Source organism: Vanacampus margaritifer, chromosome 1 (assembly GCF_051991255.1).
Source record: "Vanacampus margaritifer isolate UIUO_Vmar chromosome 1, RoL_Vmar_1.0, whole genome shotgun sequence".
Taxonomy (NCBI): domain Eukaryota; kingdom Metazoa; phylum Chordata; class Actinopteri; order Syngnathiformes; family Syngnathidae; genus Vanacampus; species Vanacampus margaritifer.
This window is the reverse complement of record NC_135432.1, coordinates 60,579,663-60,602,582: the sequence shown is the minus strand read 5'-3', so window position 1 is coordinate 60,602,582 and position 22,920 is coordinate 60,579,663. Positions and strand designations below refer to the sequence as shown.

The window sequence follows — 22,920 nt, the reverse complement described above, 5'->3', positions numbered from 1 at the left end:
AATGTAAAAGTCAATAATAAAAACGAAGAATAAAATAAAAGTAGTTTCATCATTATCATTTTTTTAAGTGCTACATAATGCGACAGTTACGAATTTAACCGTGGACTTTTATTTCGTCACTCCAAACTGCTTGTGGGCATTACTGTCTTAACTTTTAATAGCTTTTTAAAATACATATTAACATTTTTGATTTTGAGAGTAGGGTCTCTATATTACAATAATAATATTCTGCGTAGTAACTTATTTTTAAACATTTTATCAACATCTTTATTGCAGAGGGCTCACTTGAGCCTGAGAGGAAGTGTATTTCTTTACATAAACTAATATTCCTAATGTAAGTATGTAATTGTTTAAATTACAGTATTAGCATTTAATTTTCACCCTGATCAGATACACATACTCAAATATAAATCAATTAGTAATAATTTAAAATTACATCATCTGTATGTGTCATTTCCCCCCCATCTAAAAATATCATGAAATATACCATCGGAAGTTTTGGTTACAAGTTCGAACAGCCTGTCACAATAACAAAAATTGTACTTGGTTAAGATGAAGAAATACACAGCATAAACTAAACCCCAAAATAAATGGCACAAGCATAGAATACAAGAGACGGTTTACTGTAGCAACTGAATCTTTAATATTTTGTAAGATATAAAAATCTTCATCTTTATCATACAATAAGACACACCACGTTTAGTCAAAGAAACAATGTCTGTTTTTTTTTTTTTTTTTTGCCACCGCACAAGAACGAAAATGATAGAAAATTATGATCCCTTTCGAGGTAAAACAGCTGGTTGGATGATTACGCAGCCACACAGCTCTTCCCTTCTTTTACGCAAGACATTCGACACGTTCCTCACCAAGTAGGCCTTTAGGCACCGAGCTGAAAGCAGGACCTACCCTGGGAAGCCGACACTTGGATGTCTTCAAAAAAATGCTAAATGGAAACAGTAGCGCTTCAGGGGAAAGTGTGTGTGTGATCTCACAGGCAGTAACTTGACAGATACGCTAACCCCAAAAAGTTAGGGATGTTGGGTTTTTAGCTGATATTTCGGGATGTACCTAAAATGCACTATACATGTATGCCCCAAAAAAAAAAAAAAAAGATTTCCACATCTCTACCTTTCAGTCACTCTTCCAGTTTCTGTTGCAACCTGCTTAGGGCACTCATACAGCATGTGTTCTGTTGCTCAATTGTTAGTTGTCATCTTGGTCCCCCCTAGTGTCAAAAACGGGAACAGCACGAGGAATAGAGCTGTGAAATACCAAATCAAATTGAACATGCAAATGTGTTGGTCAACCCGTGAATCAACAAACCGCAGAGATCGGAAGAGTCACAGAAAGTCATAGACGTGGACATCCTCGGAAAAGTTCATGGATCTGTTGTGAAATTTGCCGTTCAGCTCAAAGTTTGTGCAAAAAGAACAACTTTAAAGGTTATAACGCATTTCAGGTTCACCAGAAAGCCCCGATACCCCCAAATTTTTGTGACTAGTATAGAGAAAAACTTGATTCAATGGAGAGAACAGTCTGCCCGGCCTCATTGTCAAAACACTGCAAGACCTTTTAAATTTTTTTTTTTTTTTTTTTTTTTTTACACATACATAACCAATGTGCTGAACTTGCACTATTTTCAAGCGACGCGTTCCTTGGACAAAAAAAATCAACACCAAAAGCAGCCAAGCACAGGAAACGGCATTCCAAATGAAATTGAAAGAAATACAAAGTGGATATAGATGTTTGAACATGCCGAGTCTCTTTCACAGAAAGCCACCAGTGTACGAGATGTGCAGTCAAATCGAACGTAGGAAGAAACGGCACACACTGCAAGTCATGCAAACTGACACCGGAAAAGAAACACAAGATTGACGTGAACAAAAATTGGACATTTCCCAGAATCCTCATGTTCTGGCTGAACCAAAGCCAAAAGAGGCATTTATGGCAGAAATATATATTTTTATATATCTATTCTTTTATTCACATTACCAATAAGCCCCCCTTTCCCACCTCGAAACCCACCCCACCCCCCTTCCCCAAATTGAACAGCATTTTGGACAGTAATGCTGGCACAAACGGATTTAGCAGCACAAAGCCGCTAATGTAAAGCTCATGATCTTTACACACGCACGCGCGCGCGCACACACACGCACACACACACATGCATACACGTACAGACAGACAAATAAACGTGCAGCAAGCTGAACGACGTCCAATGATGGCTGAGCGGGTTTGTGTGGCATGGTGGTCATGCAGGAACACGCGGAGCGCGCACACACAGATTACAAACACCCCCCCCCCCCCCCCAAATCCATCTTTGGCTTCTTGCCATCACTAGTGGGGGGGGGTTAAGGGTCACAGTCAGTGTTCCTTGGCTGGTAGTGCCCTCCCGAGCGAGCTGGTTGGTTGGCTGGGCTTCTTTCTCCCAAGACGGGGTGCGGCGAGGGTCTACAGGGTGGTGGACGGAAGCTTCTTGACGCGTCGCTGGGCCAGGAAGGAGCTCTCGATGGGCTTGAGCTCCGGGGTGGGCTGCGAGTTCTTCAGGGCCGAGTATGTGGCCGCCATGGCGCCCTGGGACGAACATCACAGTGTTAAGCAGGACTGCGATGCGATGATAAATGCTTTACTGTGCTAATTAGCGACGATTTTTTTTTTTTCCAGTCGCAACGCAGCAGGCACGTCCACGTCGATAATAGATTTAATAACAACGCATATATTTATGGAGACTGGGGTCAAGTTGTATTTCACAAGTTACTTCATGTTAAAGATGGTATAACTCTTATTATGAAAAGAACAATGCACTGAGCTGTCACTAATGTCTTACAATTGCAATTATGCCATCTAGTGGCAAAATAATGACCTCAACACAAATCAATATCACACTCTTTTTTTACAGTACAGTACATCTTTTTCATTTTAATTCAATTTTATGAATTATGAAATTACTGTATTAATGACTAAAAGATGCAGCCATATTTCTATTAGTTTAACTCATTCACTGCCATTGAGGACTATAGACGTCAAAAATTCATTTTAACTATTTCTTTTAGTTTAACATTTTCTCCCACTTTTGCTAAGAAGAATATGAAAACCGAGAAAAAAATATTGTAAATTTAGAACAGATATAAAATTTGTGATTAATCGTTAGTTAACAGGTGAAGTCATGTGATTAATTACAATTAAAAAATTGAATCACCTGACGGGCCTAATTTAAAAAAATAAAATAAAATAAGGGGCATTAAATCATAATTAATCGCATGATTATTCTATATCTGTTATAAATGTACAATAAAAAAAATCTAGGTTTTCATAAAAAAATTTAATGAAATGAAAAAAATGTTCAACTAATAGAAATAGTTCACATGAATTTTTGACGTCTATAGTCGTCAATGGCAGTGAATGAGTTAACATTTCCACTTTTATGTTCACAAGAATATGAAAACTTAGAATTTGTTTTTATTGTACATATAAAACATAAAATTTGTTATGAATCGTGAATTAACAATTAAAGGCACACGATAAATTCCGATTAAAAATTGTAATTGCTCTACTACTCAAGGTATTTTTACAGTGTATGAGAGAGTATCCCATGACAAAAATCGAGTCAAGTTTTTTTTCACTCAGAAATTGTAAGTAAATTTTTGGACATTTTTTGACTACATTTTACTAGTTTATTTAAAAAAAAAATGCACAAGGGTTGAGGAATGGACTCACGACCTTCAGCTTGGGAGACTCTACCACCTGAGCTATGCCACTCCAACTGTTTGCTAACATTCAAAAGGAGACAAAAAATGATGAGGTACGAAGACTCCAGCTGACACAAGCGGTATACACAGAAGGAGTGGCATGGCTCAGGGAGTAGATTGTTTGTTCCTCAACCCTTGAGTGACTTTACTTTAAAAAAGTTTTTTTTTTTTTTTAAAGTAAAATCTTGTCAAAATCGTTTTTTTTTTCACGAGATTTCTCTTGTACACACTAAAAATAAAATACTCTGAATATTTTACTCTCTTCCAAGTGTAAATTTTACTCTGACAAAAAAGTTAAAAATTTTTTTTTTTTTAAGAGTATAATGTACAAAATTTACTGTGAGGTTATCATGCGAGAATCAAGTGAGCCCGACTCACCTTGACCAGTTTGGGGTCCTGGTGTGGGAGCTGGCTGTTGGGGAGTTTGTCTCTCTGGACGATCCACGGATGTCTGAGGACCTGCTTGGCGATCAGTCTCTGATGTGGGTCCACGTGGAGCATTTTTGACACCAGGTCCTGCAGCAAAGAGCACACTTGAAATAAGAGTCAAGATCTACGGAGCCAATAATACGTTAAGTAAGAAGTGGCACCTTAGCAGCGTCCGACACTGTGTCCCAATTGCCTCCGGTCAAACTGAAGTGACCGTTGCCTATCCTGTTCAGGATCTCATTGGGAGTGTCCTCAGGTCCGTTGGCGAATGGAGTAAAGCTAAAAGATGGAAGCAAAGAAAACAGGACCACGTGAGGACGGAAATGGATGATGCAGTGCATTTTTAAGAGTGAGATAAATTATTTACCCGGCCAGCATGGTGTACAGCAGGACTCCCAAACTCCAGATGTCGCAGCCCTCATCATAGCCTTGGCGCTTTAACACCTACCAAAAACAAATTCTCTTTATTCTCTACAAGAAATATAAAACAGGCACTATTATTACACAAGATGTGGAGGGCTCACCTCAGGAGCCACAAAGTTGGCGGTGTAGCACGGGGTCATGAGCAAGCCGTTGTTGGCGCGCAGCTGTTTGGCGAAGCCGAAGTCGCAGATTCGAATGGACTCCGGGTTACCCGACTCGTCCACGTAGAGGATGTTGCTGGGCTTCAGGTCTCTGTGCACCACCTAAACAAGAGAGGAGAGGGAAACCGAGCATTATTTAACAATCTAATTACAAATTCTGTGCGTCTTTTTTTTCCCTTTAATATATATATATATATATATATATATATATATATATATATATATATATATATATATATATATATATATATATATATATATATTTTTTTTTTTTACTGTTATTTTATAAAAAAAAATTATTTTAAAAACATATTTATATATATATATATTTTCTTTTTCTAAAAAAAATAAATGCGAATAAGTAAATTAATAAATAAAAAAAACAAATTATGTGCTTTTTTCCTTTAAAAAAATATTCATTTATTTATTTTACAAAAAATATATTCCGTTTTAAAATATATTTATAATATTTTTTTCTTTTTCTAAAATAAATAAATAAAAAAATAAAATTATGTGTGTCTTTTTTCCTTTAAAAAAATATATTTTTTAATTGATTTACGTATTTATTTTACAAAAATTATATATTAGTTTTAAAAATATATTTATTAAAAAAATATTTTAAATAAATAAATAAATAAAGATAATTTTGTGCGTTTTTTTCTTAAAAAAAATTTCTTAACTTATTTATTAAAAAAAATATATATTTATTAAAAAAAATATATATATAATATTTTTTTCTTTTTCTACAAAAAAAAAAAATTAATGAATGAATAAATGAATGGATAAGAAAAATCTGTGCGTCTTGATCGAACCCAGGTTAAGAACCACTGTTCTAGGGCAATACTACTACTACTGGCTGCTAAATGTGTTGCATCCTCACCCCCTGCGAGTGCAGGTATTCCACAGTCTTGGTGATGGTGTGCAGCACGGCGCTGGCCTCCCTCTCCGAGAAGGACTTCTGCTTGAGGATCCGATCTAGCAGCTCTCCTCCGCGCATCAGCTCCGTCACCAGGAACACCTGCTTGCCGGTGTCGTACACCTGCAACACACATAAGAAAAGTCATTAGGTATTATCTCAGAAAAATAAGATTGCTGGCGCTGTGGCAAATTGCAACTAATTCTATATAATTCACAGTAAAAAAAACAACAACACAAAAACAAGAGCTGAATCAGTATCTCTACTTTTACTATCATTTTTCAGTTACGCAAGTACTTCATGAGTACAGACTAGCGTGTGAGTACTTTTGCAACCTCTGCATAATTGTGACCATTGCGCGTGTGATTATCCTCACATCCTTCAGCGTTATGATATTAGGATGCTGTCCGTATCGGAGCAGGATCTCGATCTCCTCGGAGGGGTCTGTGCTGGTCTTGTCGATCATCTGTCAATCAGGAAAACAATCTCAGACTTGGAATTGTACTAGCCTTGGCGCAGGTCAAGTGAGTCATTCGGTACCTTGACGGCGTATTCCGTGTTGGTGGCCTTGTGGACACATCGCTTGCACACGGAGAAGGAGCCCATGCCGATGTCCTCTTTCAGTATGTAGCCATCACTGAACAACAAGTTCTTTCCATGTAGCTGCTACAAGTGGACAGGAAATGATGGACAACAATTTGTTAAAGTGCTCAAAAAATAAACTTGAGTCGATTTTTGTCCTCATACACAATCTTATTCAAATTGCCTGATATGTGCTGATTATGTAGTGCACATCTTGGCCTCCTGGAGGGCGCTGTGGTGCATGCATGCAGATAACACACGTATATATACCACCTATTCAATATTTTAATATTTGTCTTAAAGGGCCGGCGTAAGCCAGGGACGATCTTGTGTCTTTTCTTTTCACCCTTTCAAGTGACTGCCGGCTTACCTGGACCACCGGGTGCGGCGGGGGCTGCACGGGTTCCGCTGAAAGTTCCTCCTCCAACAGACTGGACGCGATAAAGCTGAAGCCTCGGAACAGCTGGTGAGCTCCGGCACTTGGCGGCACGCCTGGAGAGTCTGATCAAATGAGGACGAAAAGTTGAATGACATAAAAAAAAAAGAAAGAAACATAAATAAACACAACTTGCGTCTAAACTTCCAAGGTGTTTTCTACTTTTTTTTTTTTTTACCTTTAGGCGTGCGGGAGGTGAACTCGGAGTCAAAGTAGAACGTATCGTCGGGACGCGCCACCGCCGGTTTGAAAGGTGGTTTTATTTCTCTGCGGAACAGTTTCTGGTAGACGGGAAAAAAATTATAATTCAACAATGAGCAGCACGGTGGACGAATGAGTTAGCACATCCGCCACATAGTCTAGAGGTCCTGAGTTCGAACCCGGGCTCCGGCCTTCCAGCGTGTCCATGTGCCTGTGTGGGTTTTGCTAAATTGCGAATATGCGATTGATGTCATTCATTGTACTGTAAGTCATGTGGATGGAAGATGATTTAGTTCAGTTTAGTATTTAGAGTTACTACTCCAAACAATTCAAATTAAGATGCTCAAAAAACAAAGAAACATTTTTATTTTTTTTTAAATAAACACACGCTATAAAATATTTGTCATAGCAAAAACAATATTTATAATGGTTAAAAAAACCACTCACATTCCAGTCAATGTTGGAAAACCATCCCTGACGTTTGATCTCTTCTGCTCCGTCTGGACCCGATCCTAAAATGAAATCATAAAAATCAGCAACGTTTTATATTTCAGTATATTTATTTGAATATATGTCAATGCTTAGATAATGGGTGTAACGACGTTAATATTGTCCGGGACTGTAAAACTAGTTAGGTTTCTTTGTAATGACGGTGAAGAAAGAATTATGAAATTCACCTCTAACATATTCTAGTGCTCACAAGTGAGAGGCAGAAGAAAAGGCAAGCTTTTGTAACTGACGTTTTTTATTTACAATTTTCTATGCTGCCTTAGTTTTGATGTAAATAACTCTATTTAATGTATCAATTAAACGTAAAGACCGTGTAAAGTGAATTTAAAGATTTGTTGCTTACATTAGCTGAAAATGTGCAAAGACTGAATCACGATTGTGAAGCCTGATTTTATTTCGCCCTATTTTTTTATTTATTTTATTTTATTTTTTAAATCATTCATTTTGCCAAGGTTGTCATCGTTAACATTCTATTCTGTGATGTGTCCAATTCTACAAGGCATTTATTTTTTTCTTTTATTTTAAAACTTCAAGCCCATTTAATGACTTGACTGCAGCACCCAAACAGAAGCAGCCTACTGGGTCACGTGTGTGCGGTGAACGTAGATAACCGACCCAGTCTGTTGCCGGGGTTCCTCTTGAACAGAGCTCGGAGAAGCGACTGAGCTTCTGCGCTGAGGAACTGAGGCATTCCCAGACGTGCCCTGCAAGAGAGAAAGTCATTCCTCAACATCATCATCATCATCATCATCATCATCATCAATACAAGTGCGGGTGAGAAGTTGCACTCACTTGAGAATCATGTTCATTGTTTCTTTGCGGTCTTTCCCGTGAAAGGGCAGCGACCCAGTCAACATTTCAAACTGGAAGAGAGAACATGTGGCTTTCTTTCACATTTGTATTACATTATTGTGCAGTGGAATATTAAAGTGTCTTAAATAGAATGCACATTTCTGGTGAAATTTCAGAATGAACCCAAATCGCACGGCGGCCTCGCAGGTGAATTTCATTTTTAAAGCGAGTTCACCCGCAGACATTACAGTGCGGTTTAGGTTCATTCTGAAAGTTTTACCAGTAAGACGAATATCCCAAACTTTTTGAGCGTCCAGTATTGAATTATGGAAAACCTTCTCTCCTTACCATCAGTACTCCAAATGACCACCAGTCGGCGCTGTGGGTGTGTCCTACCCTGTTGACCACCTCGGGTGCCATGTATTCCACAGTGCCACAGAAGGAGTAAGCCTTCTCATGGTGGTCAATGCCCTCTTTGCACAGACCAAAATCTGAAAGACACCAACGACACTTTTGTTCTCCACGTAAGTCAGCCTTAATACGGATAAGAAAATAAATAAAACATTTGTGGCTTCAGGAGTTGCTTTCGGGCACTTCCTTCCTATTTTCTTACCTGTGAGTTTGATGTGACCTTCCTCATCCAAAAGAATGCTGGAACATAAAAGTGGAACATGTTAGCAACATAACAAATAATACTACCGGAAAAAAAATAAAATAAATAAATAATAATAATAATATATATATATATATATATATATATATATATATATATATATATATATATATATATATATATTTATTATATATTTATTAATTAATTAATTATTATTATATATTTATTATTTATTTATTTATTTATTTATTTTTATAAATATATATATATACACAAATCTAAATAAAAAATAATATAAATAATATTTGCACTTTTTTCAATGTCATACCTTCTGTATGTATATCAGTGATTCTGACATTTTTTGAATCCCCTTACACTTCTGACATTGGTGACAAATTTGTACATAAATGCCCCATAGCCATACAATACTATAACACTTTCTATTGCTTTATTGAACAAACACATAATAGTTGCCGATGGCAACAACTCAGACCCAGCCTAGCTAACAGGTTAGCCAGTTAACAGTCAGCTAACAACACTATAGTAGAATGTAAGGAAAAATATTCAGTAGACTTAGAGAGCCCCTTGTATTCCATTTGGGAAAGTGGAAATTCAGGTGAGAGTAAATGTGCACCGATGTTGCAGTCATCCAGGAAACACACAAAGCAAATCAATAATAAATTTAAAAAAAATGCAGAAAATGCAACAGGTTTTACTTTTCAGGCTTCAGGTCTCTGTACATGATGCCCAAGCTGTGGAGGTGGTCGAGGCCCAGCGCCAGCTCTGCGAGATAAAACTTGACATCCTCCTCTGTGAACATCACCTGTGAGACACAAACAGATGGGAAGGATGCTTCAGGAGGTATGTTGCATGAAAAGACAGCATTCGGGCATCGACACACTGAGGGAAGTCCCACCTCTTTAGACAGCCGGGTGAAGAGATCGCCGCCTCGGAGGAAGTCCAGGATCAAGTAGAGTTTCCCTTCAGTCTGGAAAGCTGAAAATCCGATATACAGTGTCACTCCAATTCTCCATCTCCAATTATAGAGAGGCCAAATATTCTTTTTAGTATTATTTTTAATGATCCCACAAGCACATTTATACTTAGTAAACATTTAAATACAAGCGTTTGAACACACTAAAAAAATCCACACATTACATGTATAGAAAATAATGTTCGTATTGTACTGTCTGTGTGTTAGATATATGCATGCCCCTTTAAGAGGGGGGCAGATCCTTATTTAATTTTTTAAATCTTTTTGGGGTTGGGAGAGGGACCTGTTTTAGGGTGGAAAATGCTTATTCACTGCAAAAAGGATATTAGAAAATTTAAGAAAAAAATAGTAAAATAAGAAAATTATTACTCCAAATAAGCAAGACTGCTAACAGAAAAAGAAAATTTTACTTAAATTTAGCTGTAAGATTTTGAAAAATAAGAAAATAGTATTTTTAGATTAAAAACAAGTCATGTTGACTAGATAAATAATATTGATTAAAACACATTCGCAATCATTTACATTTAGCCAATTTAGCCTCAGTGTCAAGCAGGAAGTAACAAGTCTATATTTACAGTAGACTAAATTTGGTGGAAAGAAGAAAAATTAGCCTAGTAAATATATATATATATATATATATATATAGTAAATAAATATAACGAAACAAACCACTTGAACTGATGATTTTTTACAAGAAAAAAATGCTTACAATAAAGTGCTAAATTGCACTTTTGTCTGATTGTTTTCACACTTATATTTTTTTCAATTTATCTTATTACTAGATTATGCAAAAATCTTAAAATAAGAAAATTCAATTTCTGAAATCCCAGTTCAGGGTCATTGATGTTGGTTAGCCATCTTAAAATGTGGGAAATGCTTGTTTTAAGCCTCATAGTACTTAAAACTGTCTGTTAACACTTAATGCCAAGACTGCTTGATCAAATAAGATAATTAAATAATACGTATCTTAAAATAAGCAGAATGATCTTGTCTGACAATCTCATTTTGAGTAAAAAATTAACGTTGTCAGAGCAAAATAAACAAATTTAGGTTAAATTTAAGAAATGATATCTTACTCTAAGATGTCAGTTTTTGCAGTGGGTGTTTTATCACCACTAATTCAACAATTTTATGGATTACATTTTTTTTCCCCTTAATGCAATTACGAAGGGTGTCAATTATATGTGCGCCAACATACTCCCCATCCCCTGCGAATATACAGCCTTAAATTTGTCATAATCAAAAATAACATCAATATAAAAAGATTGTTTTTTTAAAGTGCATCAGAAAGCAACCGTTCCCCATCCAAACACACGTAATCACACATTGCTATCAACTATAATTTCTGCGACATAGCAGGGCAACTCTAATGTGAGTGCGTGTTTAAATGAGGCGACGGCCCTGAGGCTGACTGACCGTAGTGCAGCTTGACGATGAACGGGTGGTTGACATCGGCCAGGATGTTTCTCTCCATCTTGGTCCTCACACGATCTCTCACTGGTAAAGAAAGAAAAAAAACAACAACACGTACAGTAGCTGACATTAATGCAGCACCTGAAAGGAAATTGTGTTTTTGGTTGGCTACTCTACTGTTTTGTACACTCGTCGCCACACAGCTTCTAATTTTTAATCATCTTTTCTTTTTTTTTTTTTTAAATTAGCGGCATTAGGCGATTATTTTTTTTTAATTGTAATTAATCACGACAAAAATTCATTTGAACTATTTCTATTAGTTTCCACTTTTGTTAACAAGAGTATGAAAACCTCAAATTTTTTTATTGTACATTTAGAACAGATATAAAATTTGTGATTAATCGTGAGTTAACTATTGAGGTCATGCGATTAATTACAATTAAAAAATTTAATCATCTGACGCCTCTAATTTTTAATCATCTTTTCTTCTTTTTTTTTAAATTAGCGGCATTAGGCGATTATTTTTTTTTAATTGTAATTAATCACATGTCAAAAATTCATTTGAACTATTTCTATTAGTTTCCACTTTTGTTAACAAGAGTATGAAAACCTCAAATTTTTTTATTGTACATTTAGAACAGATATACAATTTGTGATTAATCGTGAGTTAACTATTGAGGTCATGCGATTAATTACAATTAAAAAATTTAATCGTCTGACGCCTCTAATTTTTAATCATCTTTTCTTCTTTTTTTTTTAAATTAGCGGCATCAGGCGATTATTTTTTTTTAATTTTAATTAATCACATGACAAAAATTTATTTGAACTATTTCTATTAGTTTCCACTTTTGTTAACAAGAGTATGAAAACCTCGAATTTTTTTATTGTACATTTAGAACAGATATAAAATTTGTGATTAATCGTGAGTTAACTATTGAGGTCATGCGATTAATTACAATTAAAAAATGTAATCGTCTGACGCCTCTAATTTTTAATCATCTTTTCTTCTCTTTTTTTTAAATTAGCAACATCAGGCGATTATTATTTTTTAATTGGAATTAATCACATGACAAAAATTCATTTGAACTATTTCTATTAGTTTCCACTTTTGTTAACAAGAGTATGAAAACCTCGAATTTTTTTATTGTACATTTAGAACAGATATAAAATTTGTGATTAATCGTGAGTTAACTATTGAGGTCATGCGATTAATTACAATTAAAAAATTTAATCATCTGACGCCTCTAATTTTTAATCATCTTTTCTTCTTTTTTTTTAAATTAGCGGCATCAGGCGATTATTTTTTTTTAATTGTAATTAATCACATGTCAAAAATTCATTTGAACTATTTCTATTAGTTTCCACTTTTGTTAACAAGAGTATGAAAACCTCAAATTTTTTTATTGTACATTTAGAACAGATATACAATTTGTGATTAATCGTGAGTTAACTATTGAGGTCATGCGATTAATTACAATTAAAAAATTTAATCGTCTGACGCCTCTAATTTTTAATCATCTTTTCTTCTTTTTTTTTTAAATTAGCGGCATCAGGCGATTATTTTTTTTTAATTTTAATTAATCACATGACAAAAATTCATTTGAACTATTTCTATTAGTTTCCACTTTTGTTAACAAGAGTATGAAAACATCAAAAAAAATTTATTGTACATTTAGAACAGATATAAAATTTGTGATTAATCGTGAGTTAACTATTGAGGTCATGCGATTAATTACAATTAAAAAATTTAATCATCTGACGCCTCTAATTTTTAATCATCTTTTCTTCTTTTTTTTTAAATTAGCGGCATCAGGCGATTATTTTTTTTTAATTTTAATTAATCACATGACAAAAATTCATTTGAACTATTTCTATTAGTTTCCACTTTTGTTAACAAGAGTATGAAAACATCAAAAAAATTTTATTGTACATTTAGAACAGATATAAAATTTGTGATTAATCGTGAGTTAACTATTGAGGTCATGCGATTAATTACAATTAAAAAATTTAATCATCTGACGCCTCTAATTTTTAATCATCTTTTCTTCTTTTTTTTTTTAAATTAGCGGCATTAGGCGATTATTTTTTTTTAATTGTAATTAATCACATGACAAAAATTCATTTGAACTATTTCTATTAGTTTCCACTTTTGTTAACAAGAGTATGAAAACCTCAATTTTTTTTATTGTACATTTAGAACAGATATAAAATTTGTGATTAATCGTGAGTTAACTATTGAGGTCATGCGATTAATTACAATTAAAAAATTTAATCATCTGACGCCTCTAATTTTTAATCATCTTTTCTTCTTTTTTTTAAATTAGCGGCATTAGGCGATTATTTTTTTTTAATTGTAATTAATCACATGACAAAAATTCATTTGAACTATTTCTATTAGTTTCCACTTTTGTTAACAAGAGTATGAAAACCTCGAATTTTTTTATTGTACATTCAGAACAGATATAAAATTTGTGATTAATCATGAGTTAACTATTGTGGTCATGCGATTAATTACAATTAAAAAATTTAATCATCTGACGCCTCTAATTTTTAATCATCTTTTCTTCTTTTTTTTTTTAAATTAGCGGCATCAGGCGATTATTTTTTTTAAATTGTAATTAATCACATGACTTCACATATTTGATATCCGTTCTAAATCTACAATACATTTTTTTCTAGGTTTTCATACTCTTGTTAACAAAAATGGGGAAAAAATTGGAAACTAAAAGAAATAGTTCAAATGAATTTTTGACATCTATAGTCGTCATTGGCAGTGAATGAGTTAAGTAGTGTAGACGTTTTTACTCAGACTTGCCCAGTAACTGCAATTTTATCGGTGAGCAAATGACGGAGTCGCAATTAAATACAACAGAACAACAAGCATTAAAGCGCTTTATTTATTGCAGCCTGCACATCCCCAGTGTGAGAATAAACAGTGCAAAGTGGTTTCTAACTGAATGAGGAAGCTTTTTTTTTCTTTTCTTTTTTTAACTACTGTGGTATATAAACCCGACAGCTGAATAAGTTGTACAAAAAAACAGAGTTTGAAAAACAAGGTTTGTATTCATACAAATGAAATCAAAGAAATTCAATCACAAGATTCCCTCTGGTACCTTTGAGTGTGGCCTTCTTGAGGACCTTCATTGCATAGAGCTGGTTGTCATCAGGAGGGGTCACCTTGCGCACCAGGAACACCTCAAGTATGTGAAACGCAAGCAATGTCAGGAGCGAGCGGCAAAGACCGCAGAGGGTGAAGAGATGCGGCTTCCGACCCGCGCGTGTTACCTTCCCGAAGGAACCCTGACCCAACACTTTGAGCAGCTCAAAGTGAGACGCGTCTGCTTTTTCCGAACCCTCTTTGACCACATGGGTGATGTTGATTTCCTTGATTTCACCATCTTCCTATATATGAGGAAAAAAATGATTTAATAAAAGTGTCCAAAATGCTCCCAGAGATTCATTGACATTAGTGATTCCCAAACGGGCTCCCTCTACTGGTACATGAAAGAATCTTTTAAGGGATACTTTTCAGCAGCAAAAGGTTAATATTTTGTCTATAATTAATGTGATAACGTCGTTATTTTTCATGTACAATTAATACTTTTAAAAACACATTTTCTACTTGCTGTCGATTGAAGATGACATCACCTGTGCTGAAAAAGTAGGTAACGACCAATCATGGCTCACCTGTTTTCTGGGTTTGGTCAGTAAACTGAGCCATGATTGGTCGTTACTTCACAGGCGATGTCATCTTCAGTCGACAGCAAGTAGAAAATATGTTTTTAAAGGTATTAATTAAACACGAAAAATAATGAAGTTAGCACATTAATTATGGACAAAATATTAACTTTTTACTGATGAAAATGGCTCAATGAGTCAAGTATCCCTTTAAGAAGTGTTTGTTTAAAAATATTTAGGTTGATTTTATTTTTGGGATGGGTGAGTACTGATACCAGGATTCGGTATCGGGCCGATACCTGGCATTATTTCAAGGTATCAGTACTTGTCACCGTGGCTGATGGCCATTTTACAACCAGGAACTAGAAATTAGAACAAAATAAATTTGCCATTAATTTCATGCAATTTTAAGGAAAAACCCTCAAATTGGGATATATAGGTCAGGTCTTTAAAATTATGTCATTTTATGTATGAAAGCTGGTAGTGGTATCGGTACATTGTATTGGTATCGGTCTGGTATCGAACATCTCTAATTTTGTTATTTAAATGTTATGATCATGATGGCGGACTTGGAGGGTTAAGGAAGTATTGTTTTTTAGGTTGAAAAAGTTTGAGAGTTAATGTTAATGATTTGAAGGCTTCTAAAAGGAGACATACAGCAAAACCTGTTTGAATCGGAGTACGATCCAGAACCACTTGCAATAGGTGAAAATAAACACAACAACCATAACACTTAAAACTAACTAACTAACTAAATAAATAAATAAATGCATTCTGAGGCATAGCAGTGACTACCATGACAGACATACTTTTTTACGAGTTGAATACAATCATAAGACTAAAAGGACCGACCTTAGCACTAAATAGTCAAGTGACGTTATTCAATTTTAATTAGAGTGAAACACTGAGCTTCCTCATGACAAATAACAGCAACAGGAAGCAGCGTTAACATACACGCACTACCATAAAAAAAAACATATTTAGCTTAATTTTAAATGAGATGTCGTCACGGTTACCGGCGCCAAGTGTTGCACTGCAGGCAAAGTATCTGCAGCCGCCGCCAAGCCTTTGTTTTTTTTGGACAGGTGGAAAGGGAGAAAGCGACTCAGTTTAAATCTCGCCCCGGGGCCCATGTCCCAAGTCGCGACACTCTAAGGGCCTTTCTGACTCTGGTTGCGCTCCTCCGACTGACTGAGTGCAGTTCAACACGAATCGCAAGTAGGCAAACAGGAAGGAAGAGGTTGCCTTCATTCTCACAGTCCTGCACCCAAGAAGGCACACGCAATCGAAAGAAACACTCCGGAAAAACCCCCATAATAAACAACAAGTGATAAGAACATAATGCATAGTTATCAAATCAAAACACTCGACCGTTTTGAAGTTAAAAGGCAGGAGGAGAGATCTTTCATTTAAAACTCTGAGTCATCAAAATAAAATAATATACTGCATTTTGTCATGTGGCATCTAAAAGTGGTGAAAAACCGGTGCTGGTGGCAAATAAGGGCAGATTTGAATATTCTATATTACAGTTTTGTCTCATGAAGGAAGTAGCAGCACAGGTACAAAGTGACTTACCTGGCCACTAATAATGGCAAAGTCCTTCTCTATCCACGTGATATGAGACTCGCTCTAAGTGGTGATGGAATGGAATGGAGAGATGACATCATTATTATTATGGTTTGGCTTGTTTTTCTTAACTATTGATCAAACACTAACACACGCAACGCACACACACTGTCACAGACAGGCAGAGGCTGGTAGGACAGGACAGGTCAGGACAGGACAGAACAGGAAGTCTCTTTCTCTGTCTTACTCCCTCCATCTCATTTCCTCCCTCTCGCCCCTTAAGCTGACTTCACTTCCTTCCGGCTACATAAGGTCAACCTGCAAGCAGGAGCCGCTATTCAAAGAACTGGTGACGGTGCATGGCGCACCCTACAGGACAGTAGAAGTACAGTAAGAGTTGCGTAATCTACATTCTTGTGAAGCATAATTACTGGACTTTAATATAACTTTTGGTAGTTTCTCATTCTTGTATGATTACAACTATCATTTAAAATGATGTATTTGTTCTTAAGAGTATACAGAAAATGTAAACATTTATTTCTCACGTGATTTATTAAGACTTTATTGGCATAGCATTGCGACTTAAAATGACAGCTTTCCTCCTGTGACTTTTTGAATATTGCAATGTTATTGTTTTAAAATTACAACTACACCTTTTTTTCTTTTAATGTGACAACTTGTTTGTACTTATTATTTCATATTACAATTTAAAAAATGACACCCTTCTTATCCATCCATTAGGGTGTGCTTGAGCAAATCCCAGCTGACATGCGAGGCGGTGGTCTCTAGCCAACTGCATTCACACTTGCATGAAGGAATGCTGGAGCACAGGAAGGCCAGAGCCTGGATTTGAACCCTCGACTCTCAAATCACAACTGTGTGTAACCACTCATCCAAAAATATTATTTAAAAAAATATTTATTTATTTAACAGCATTTTTTTTAATCTACCACAATATAATTAAATGAAATTGTATTTATTTATTTTTTTTAATTTGATTTGATGACTTATTCAATGGTTTAATTATTGAATATTATATTTCAAGATGCAATGGTTAATCAACAACTAATCGATTTTCAAATGAATGGATAATTATTTTGATAATTATTTAAAAACCTGGTTTAGTTTAAAATAAATTAATTGTTCTATTATGAAAGCAAATCGATTTTTCAAAATAAAACATTTACATCTGCTTTTACTTTGGAAAACAATGATCAACATTTTTGGTGATTTTCTGACCAAATCCATAACTGAAAAAAATAATTTTTTTGGAATAAAGGGATGAAAATTGAAAGGTGTATTCAATCAGATTTATTAATTGATCGACAAAGCTACAGCCTTATATTTCACAATATAATTAATGGCTTAATATATATTTGCAAATATTTTTTTTGAGGGGGATGGGGGGTGGGGGGTTATTCTCACTTTTTATCATCTTCTTCACTTAGACAGAAATGGAACAGTCCATCCAAAAATCAAAAATGGTTCCCCCCGCAATGTAAGTCCTTACATGAGTGAACAAGGAAGTAGACAAATGGACAGGCAAGATTTAAAAAAAAAGAAAAAAAAAGAAAAAAGAAATTCCATCAATGATTTTTTTTTGGGCGTATCCATTTTGATATTGCCTCCCCACCTCAGCACTATTCCACATGTTGAAGTTGACTGGCTCTAAAAAACAGTCTTTACAATGAGATCGTAGTAGGTACCTACAACACACACAGAAAAACGCACACACGTGTATACAACTGTATTAAAGCGAACATTTCTCACGTTCAACAAGCTAAAATCCAAACAAAACCACACCTACACACACACACACACACACACACAAAAAAAAAAAAAAGCTGCCACTTGCCTCTCTCATGCGTGTTTTGGTACGGAATAGAAACCTCCACATGTCCGAATCTTTCCATGTCACTTGGAGCCAGCACACACCGGCTTACGACCACGCAACGTTCGAGTTGGCCAACAATTTGTGTCAGATGCGTGTTAGCTCACCGGCTTTGCATCGCACACACACACACACACACACACACACAGCAAAATGGGAAGTGAGGTTTGTTAACCACGAAAGTGCAGTGTGACTGAATTAACGAGAACTGGTCGCAAAGGGAAAGGTTACGATGGAACCTCCCAAGGCAAATGCCGCAATTCTGAATGACTTCTGAAAATATTCAAGTCTATCCTCAAAAGCAATAAAATCGCAAGTGAAATTAAAATTATTTTTTGGGACGTCCCATCCTTAACAAGCTAAGCTATAGAACAATAGATGAGACCCACCATCTTTTTGAAAAAGAAAAAAAAAAAAAAAAACACCACACACACACACACACATGCAAGACACAAGTGGCCAGTGCCACACAAGAGGAGCCTTAAAGCAAAGAAAAGGTTGTCCAAGTAAGGGCATGTTTACCATGCTACGTCGTAAACTCACAGTGCATGTAAACGTTAATTGAAACCGAGCTTGGCACGGAGGCGACGATGTACAGGAAGAACAAGTAATAAATGGCCGACTTGCAGCATAATAGTCCAACGAATAACATACAATTACAACATTTATCTGCGGGTGTGTTGACGCCGCTTCCTCTTTTTCTGCACTCTTGACAGTTGGAACCCAGAGCAGCCAAGAGGCCATTAAAGTACACACAAAAAGACAGGATCATCTAAACATGCAGCCAAACACTGCATAGCTTGATTGTCTTTTCACTGCCTAATAAGTCCATACTGGACTTTCTCAACAGGGGCAAACACACACTGAAGATAAAAGACATTGTCACGTGCTCAGTCTAACGACATCCGATACAAATTCATTTTGAGCTTTCACAGATTGCCGATACCGTTTTGTAGGATTTATGCCTCGGGTTTCCCTCCGCCCTGTCTGACATCCTCCAAATTTACGGCCCGTCCCACAGACCACGTTGCCTGCGCCAAATTCAAACCCACAACGGGTGGGGTTCTACAAAAGTGGAACAATGGCAACTAGCATCTTCTGGGGAAAAAATACACTTCAAAATTCAAAGAAAAAAACGTGCACATTTCAAGAGGTTTGGGCTGCTCATTACAATACAATTAAATATCGATTACATACACACATTCATTGACCCAAGAAAATGCAAATGACACACGCATAATCGTGGGCCGGGATTAACTACTTTTTTCTTTTTCTTTTTTTAAATATACTGTACCTCAATTATTTGCTGAAAACTATTCGCTGATTTTTGTGCTCAAAACAAGCAATAACAGTACTGCTTTGGCGCCATCTGGTGGAATATTGGTGGTAAGGAAAACAATTTCAAGTGTGAAACCTAAATTTGATAAAAGTTACTGTCCACCAGTGTTAATTTTGACAAGGAATTTTAATTTAGTTTTATTTATTCTTTTGACTAAAATTAATTAAAATTTTAGTCATCATTTAGTCATCTGATTGTATTTTACTTTTAATCAAATTTTAGTTGACGATATTGACAATTCAGCATACATTTAAACTTTTATACAGAAAATAATCACACGCCTATTTGTAACTAGTTTAACACGCGAGACACATTTAACACAACGGTATTTTTTTTTTTAACTCGTGTTTCAATGAAACATGTTGAACTGACAATAATATGCTGTCTTAAAACTTAGTTTTCACCTAAATAAAAGTGCATAATTGCCAGAGATAAATTTTACAGCTGCACACCAAATGTAAACATCTTGGAATATTCAATAAAGTGCAGTGAACAGTTTCTGAGTGGTTCTTTTCTCCTACCCACGTTTAATTCCTTCTTCTGATTGGATTTTGTGAATTTTCGTCACTGCGTTCTCGTTTTCAGTCATTGACGAAATTGTCAATCAATTTGAGTTATCATGATCTGAATGAATGGCGTTTCAATTTCGTGACGAAAAACATGACGGAAATTTTTCATTTGCAAAAATTATCACTGCTGTCCACAGACTACACAAAACTTTTAGATAATTCCAGCAACAACTACAAAACGCCACTAGATGAAGACATGAAATGATTTTCTTGCCGGTTCCAACACATACTTTGGGTTTGTTCAAGCAGTCGTAAGTCAACCCATCCTGCGTGAGGTGTGCTGACTTTGACCCAATGTTGTCGAGTTCTGGGAAAGATGATCTCGTCTTGGGTCCAGACACTTGCTCGGGCTGGCACCAGGACGTGTCAGGTGAGAGGCGCTAATGACTCTCTCTATTTATCAGTCTGAAACTCTGCCCGCGGCAGCCCCTCAGCAATCCAAAGCCCCCCCCCCCCAATTCCTTTTTGTCTATAAATGCTGTATGAAGCATGAGTGTGCTGGCGTGTTCATTCAACTAGTTCCTTTCACATTCATTTGCCCCGCCAAACATGAAAGCGCACAGGTGAGAGGTATTGTTTTCATCACTGAAAATAGATTAGCCCACATTCAAATATGGAATTATGACATTAAAGGAGCTTGGTCATTATTAGCGGACAAATTACACAGATAGCACACAATCTTTTTATTTTTATTTTTTAAATACTTTTGTTGGAGTTAAAAAGTCTTGTGGCACCAAAATAAATGTTAAAAAAATAATCACTTCTAAAAGATTAAATTCCGCATTTTTTAGACAATTTTTTTTTTACCTGGAGAGCTCAGTATTGTTCATTCGGTAATTTTACCGATTTGACATGTCATCATCATTGCTCTCTTTTTTTAAAAATGTTTTTTAATTAAAAAAAAAAAAAATATTTTGTATGTGGGTGAGTACGTATAAGTGTGTATTCATTAGTTCACCTAAAACCTATTAAAAAAAATCCCATACCGTTCACCTAAACCGAACACTTCCAGCCAGTCGTGAGGCCGTCAGGAGACCCGAGGAAGGACCAAAGAAAAGAAAGGAAAGTGAAATCCAGCACCGACCAGACAGTGATTCTTTCGAGAGAGGAAGCCATGCCACACTGCTGCAGGTGGTAGAGGAAGTAAAAGAGTAGGAGGAGAACTAGGCAACGGCGCAGACAGTTTACCCTGCACCAAATGCAATCCTCACCACATTAAATCATGGCACTTTAATAAAAGCTTAGCCTGAAGCGGTTGAGAAGAGGTTTAAACTGCACGGGGAAGTCATAAGAGCAGGGAGCGAGTCGAGTCGAGGATCCGAACGACGCAGCTGCTCGCTGTGTTGCACTGTATTAAGTAATAAAGTATTTACCTCTCGCTGCTTAATCGAATTCTCGTCATCGTTTTCAGTCTGGTTGCTTTACTCTACAGGGACGAGACACTCTTTATTGAGTATGCTTAGCACACTTAAAAAAAAAAAAATCCAATACAAGAGCTCTGCCTTTTTCTTAGGGCATTGACATGACAGCAACAAAATTCAATATACAAACAAATAAGAACCACAAACACAACAAAACGACCATGAATCAAAAACCTGCTTGAAATCGGAGGTTTGAAAGACGAGCGGCAAAGGAGAGAACCTGCTTCCATTTGGTCACATGATTCTTTAATCTCCAAGCTTGGTCGGACATTTCAGACAGGAAGCTCTTCTATAACACGTGTTCACCTTTTCATCCCTTCGGTCTCGTCTACCAACACAAGGTTAATACCTTTCATTTTACAGGACGTTCCGTCGGCTCTCTCATCATCATCATCATCATCATCACCATCAGTCAGTAGCGTGGATCGGTGAGTGACAGCTGCAAACGGTCGAATGGGTTACGTTATTGGCTAACAAATTTCCACGGAAACGTCACAGGAAATGTGCACGGGATTAGCACGGATGCTGCAGGAAATCCTGCGCGGGCAATCTGGAATATTAATAGCGCGACAACAAGGATTGCAGTAAGATGATAGGCAGGTCAGCCAGCTGACACGAAGCTGATGATGATGATGATGATGATGACGATGATGTTATTAGAGTTTAAACTAAGCTAGCAGGTTGCTAGGAGATTTTTGCAAGCAAACAATGACATCACAAAACAAACTTCCTTTAACTGTTGTTGGATCCCGCCTCCTCAGAGTTACTTTTTTTGTTCACAAACAGACTGAAATAGCAGCCAGCTTTGTATTGCATGATCGGGAAACTTGCCAAAGAACTAAACAAAACAAAAAAAAAACAGCGAACACAACAATGCTATGGCCCCTTCTTATGAAATCACAACACAACACCTAAGTTGGCAGCAACAACTACTTGGTAACACCACTGGCATGAAAAAGTCAAAAGAAAAAGGTGCGTACAAAAATGGCAATTCCTCATCTTAGGAATGGCAAGTCGGTGAATGCAATCATCTAATAATAATAATATGAACATTTATTGATTGATTTAGTTACATTTAAATGATATTTTGTTAATTAACTAACTAATTAATTAATTAATTACAATCATATAGTGGAGTTCCGCTTTTTGCGGGAGATGGGGACCGGGCCGGCCTGCGAAACATGAAAATCCACATATCATTGGCGTCTATTTTAAATGCGGTGAAAAATATGTTGTT

At 36.1% G+C, this 22,920-nt stretch overlaps 1 protein-coding gene across 5 annotated transcripts in view; it reads right to left on the bottom strand.

Annotated features, from left to right (window-relative positions):
- Positions 1-619: 619 nt before the first annotated feature.
- Positions 620-22,920, bottom strand: part of rps6ka1 (ribosomal protein S6 kinase a, polypeptide 1) — a 52,699-nt gene continuing 30,398 nt past the window's right edge. For 3 of the 5 annotated variants that reach the window (XM_077559336.1, XM_077559344.1, XM_077559357.1), the window contains exons 3-22: positions 14,505-14,621; positions 14,333-14,414; positions 11,223-11,303; positions 9,729-9,808; positions 9,529-9,635; positions 8,813-8,850; positions 8,548-8,690; positions 8,200-8,270; positions 8,023-8,111; positions 7,345-7,409; positions 6,875-6,977; positions 6,631-6,761; positions 6,219-6,344; positions 6,055-6,144; positions 5,643-5,801; positions 4,703-4,864; positions 4,546-4,622; positions 4,340-4,457; positions 4,128-4,265; positions 620-2,574 (exon numbers count right to left, since the gene is read on the bottom strand). In XM_077559336.1, the coding sequence (XP_077415462.1) occupies positions 2,452-2,574; positions 4,128-4,265; positions 4,340-4,457; positions 4,546-4,622; positions 4,703-4,864; positions 5,643-5,801; positions 6,055-6,144; positions 6,219-6,344; positions 6,631-6,761; positions 6,875-6,977; positions 7,345-7,409; positions 8,023-8,111; positions 8,200-8,270; positions 8,548-8,690; positions 8,813-8,850; positions 9,529-9,635; positions 9,729-9,808; positions 11,223-11,303; positions 14,333-14,414; positions 14,505-14,621 (2,100 nt within the window). In that variant the 3' untranslated portion in view covers positions 620-2,451. Of the gene's footprint in view, positions 2,575-4,127; positions 4,266-4,339; positions 4,458-4,545; positions 4,623-4,702; positions 4,865-5,642; positions 5,802-6,054; positions 6,145-6,218; positions 6,345-6,630; positions 6,762-6,874; positions 6,978-7,344; positions 7,410-8,022; positions 8,112-8,199; positions 8,271-8,547; positions 8,691-8,812; positions 8,851-9,528; positions 9,636-9,728; positions 9,809-11,222; positions 11,304-14,332; positions 14,415-14,504; positions 14,622-15,913; positions 16,065-16,472; positions 16,527-18,318; positions 18,384-22,920 lie in introns of those variants that run through there. The other 2 variants (XM_077559366.1, XM_077559351.1) reach the window with 2 other exon arrangements.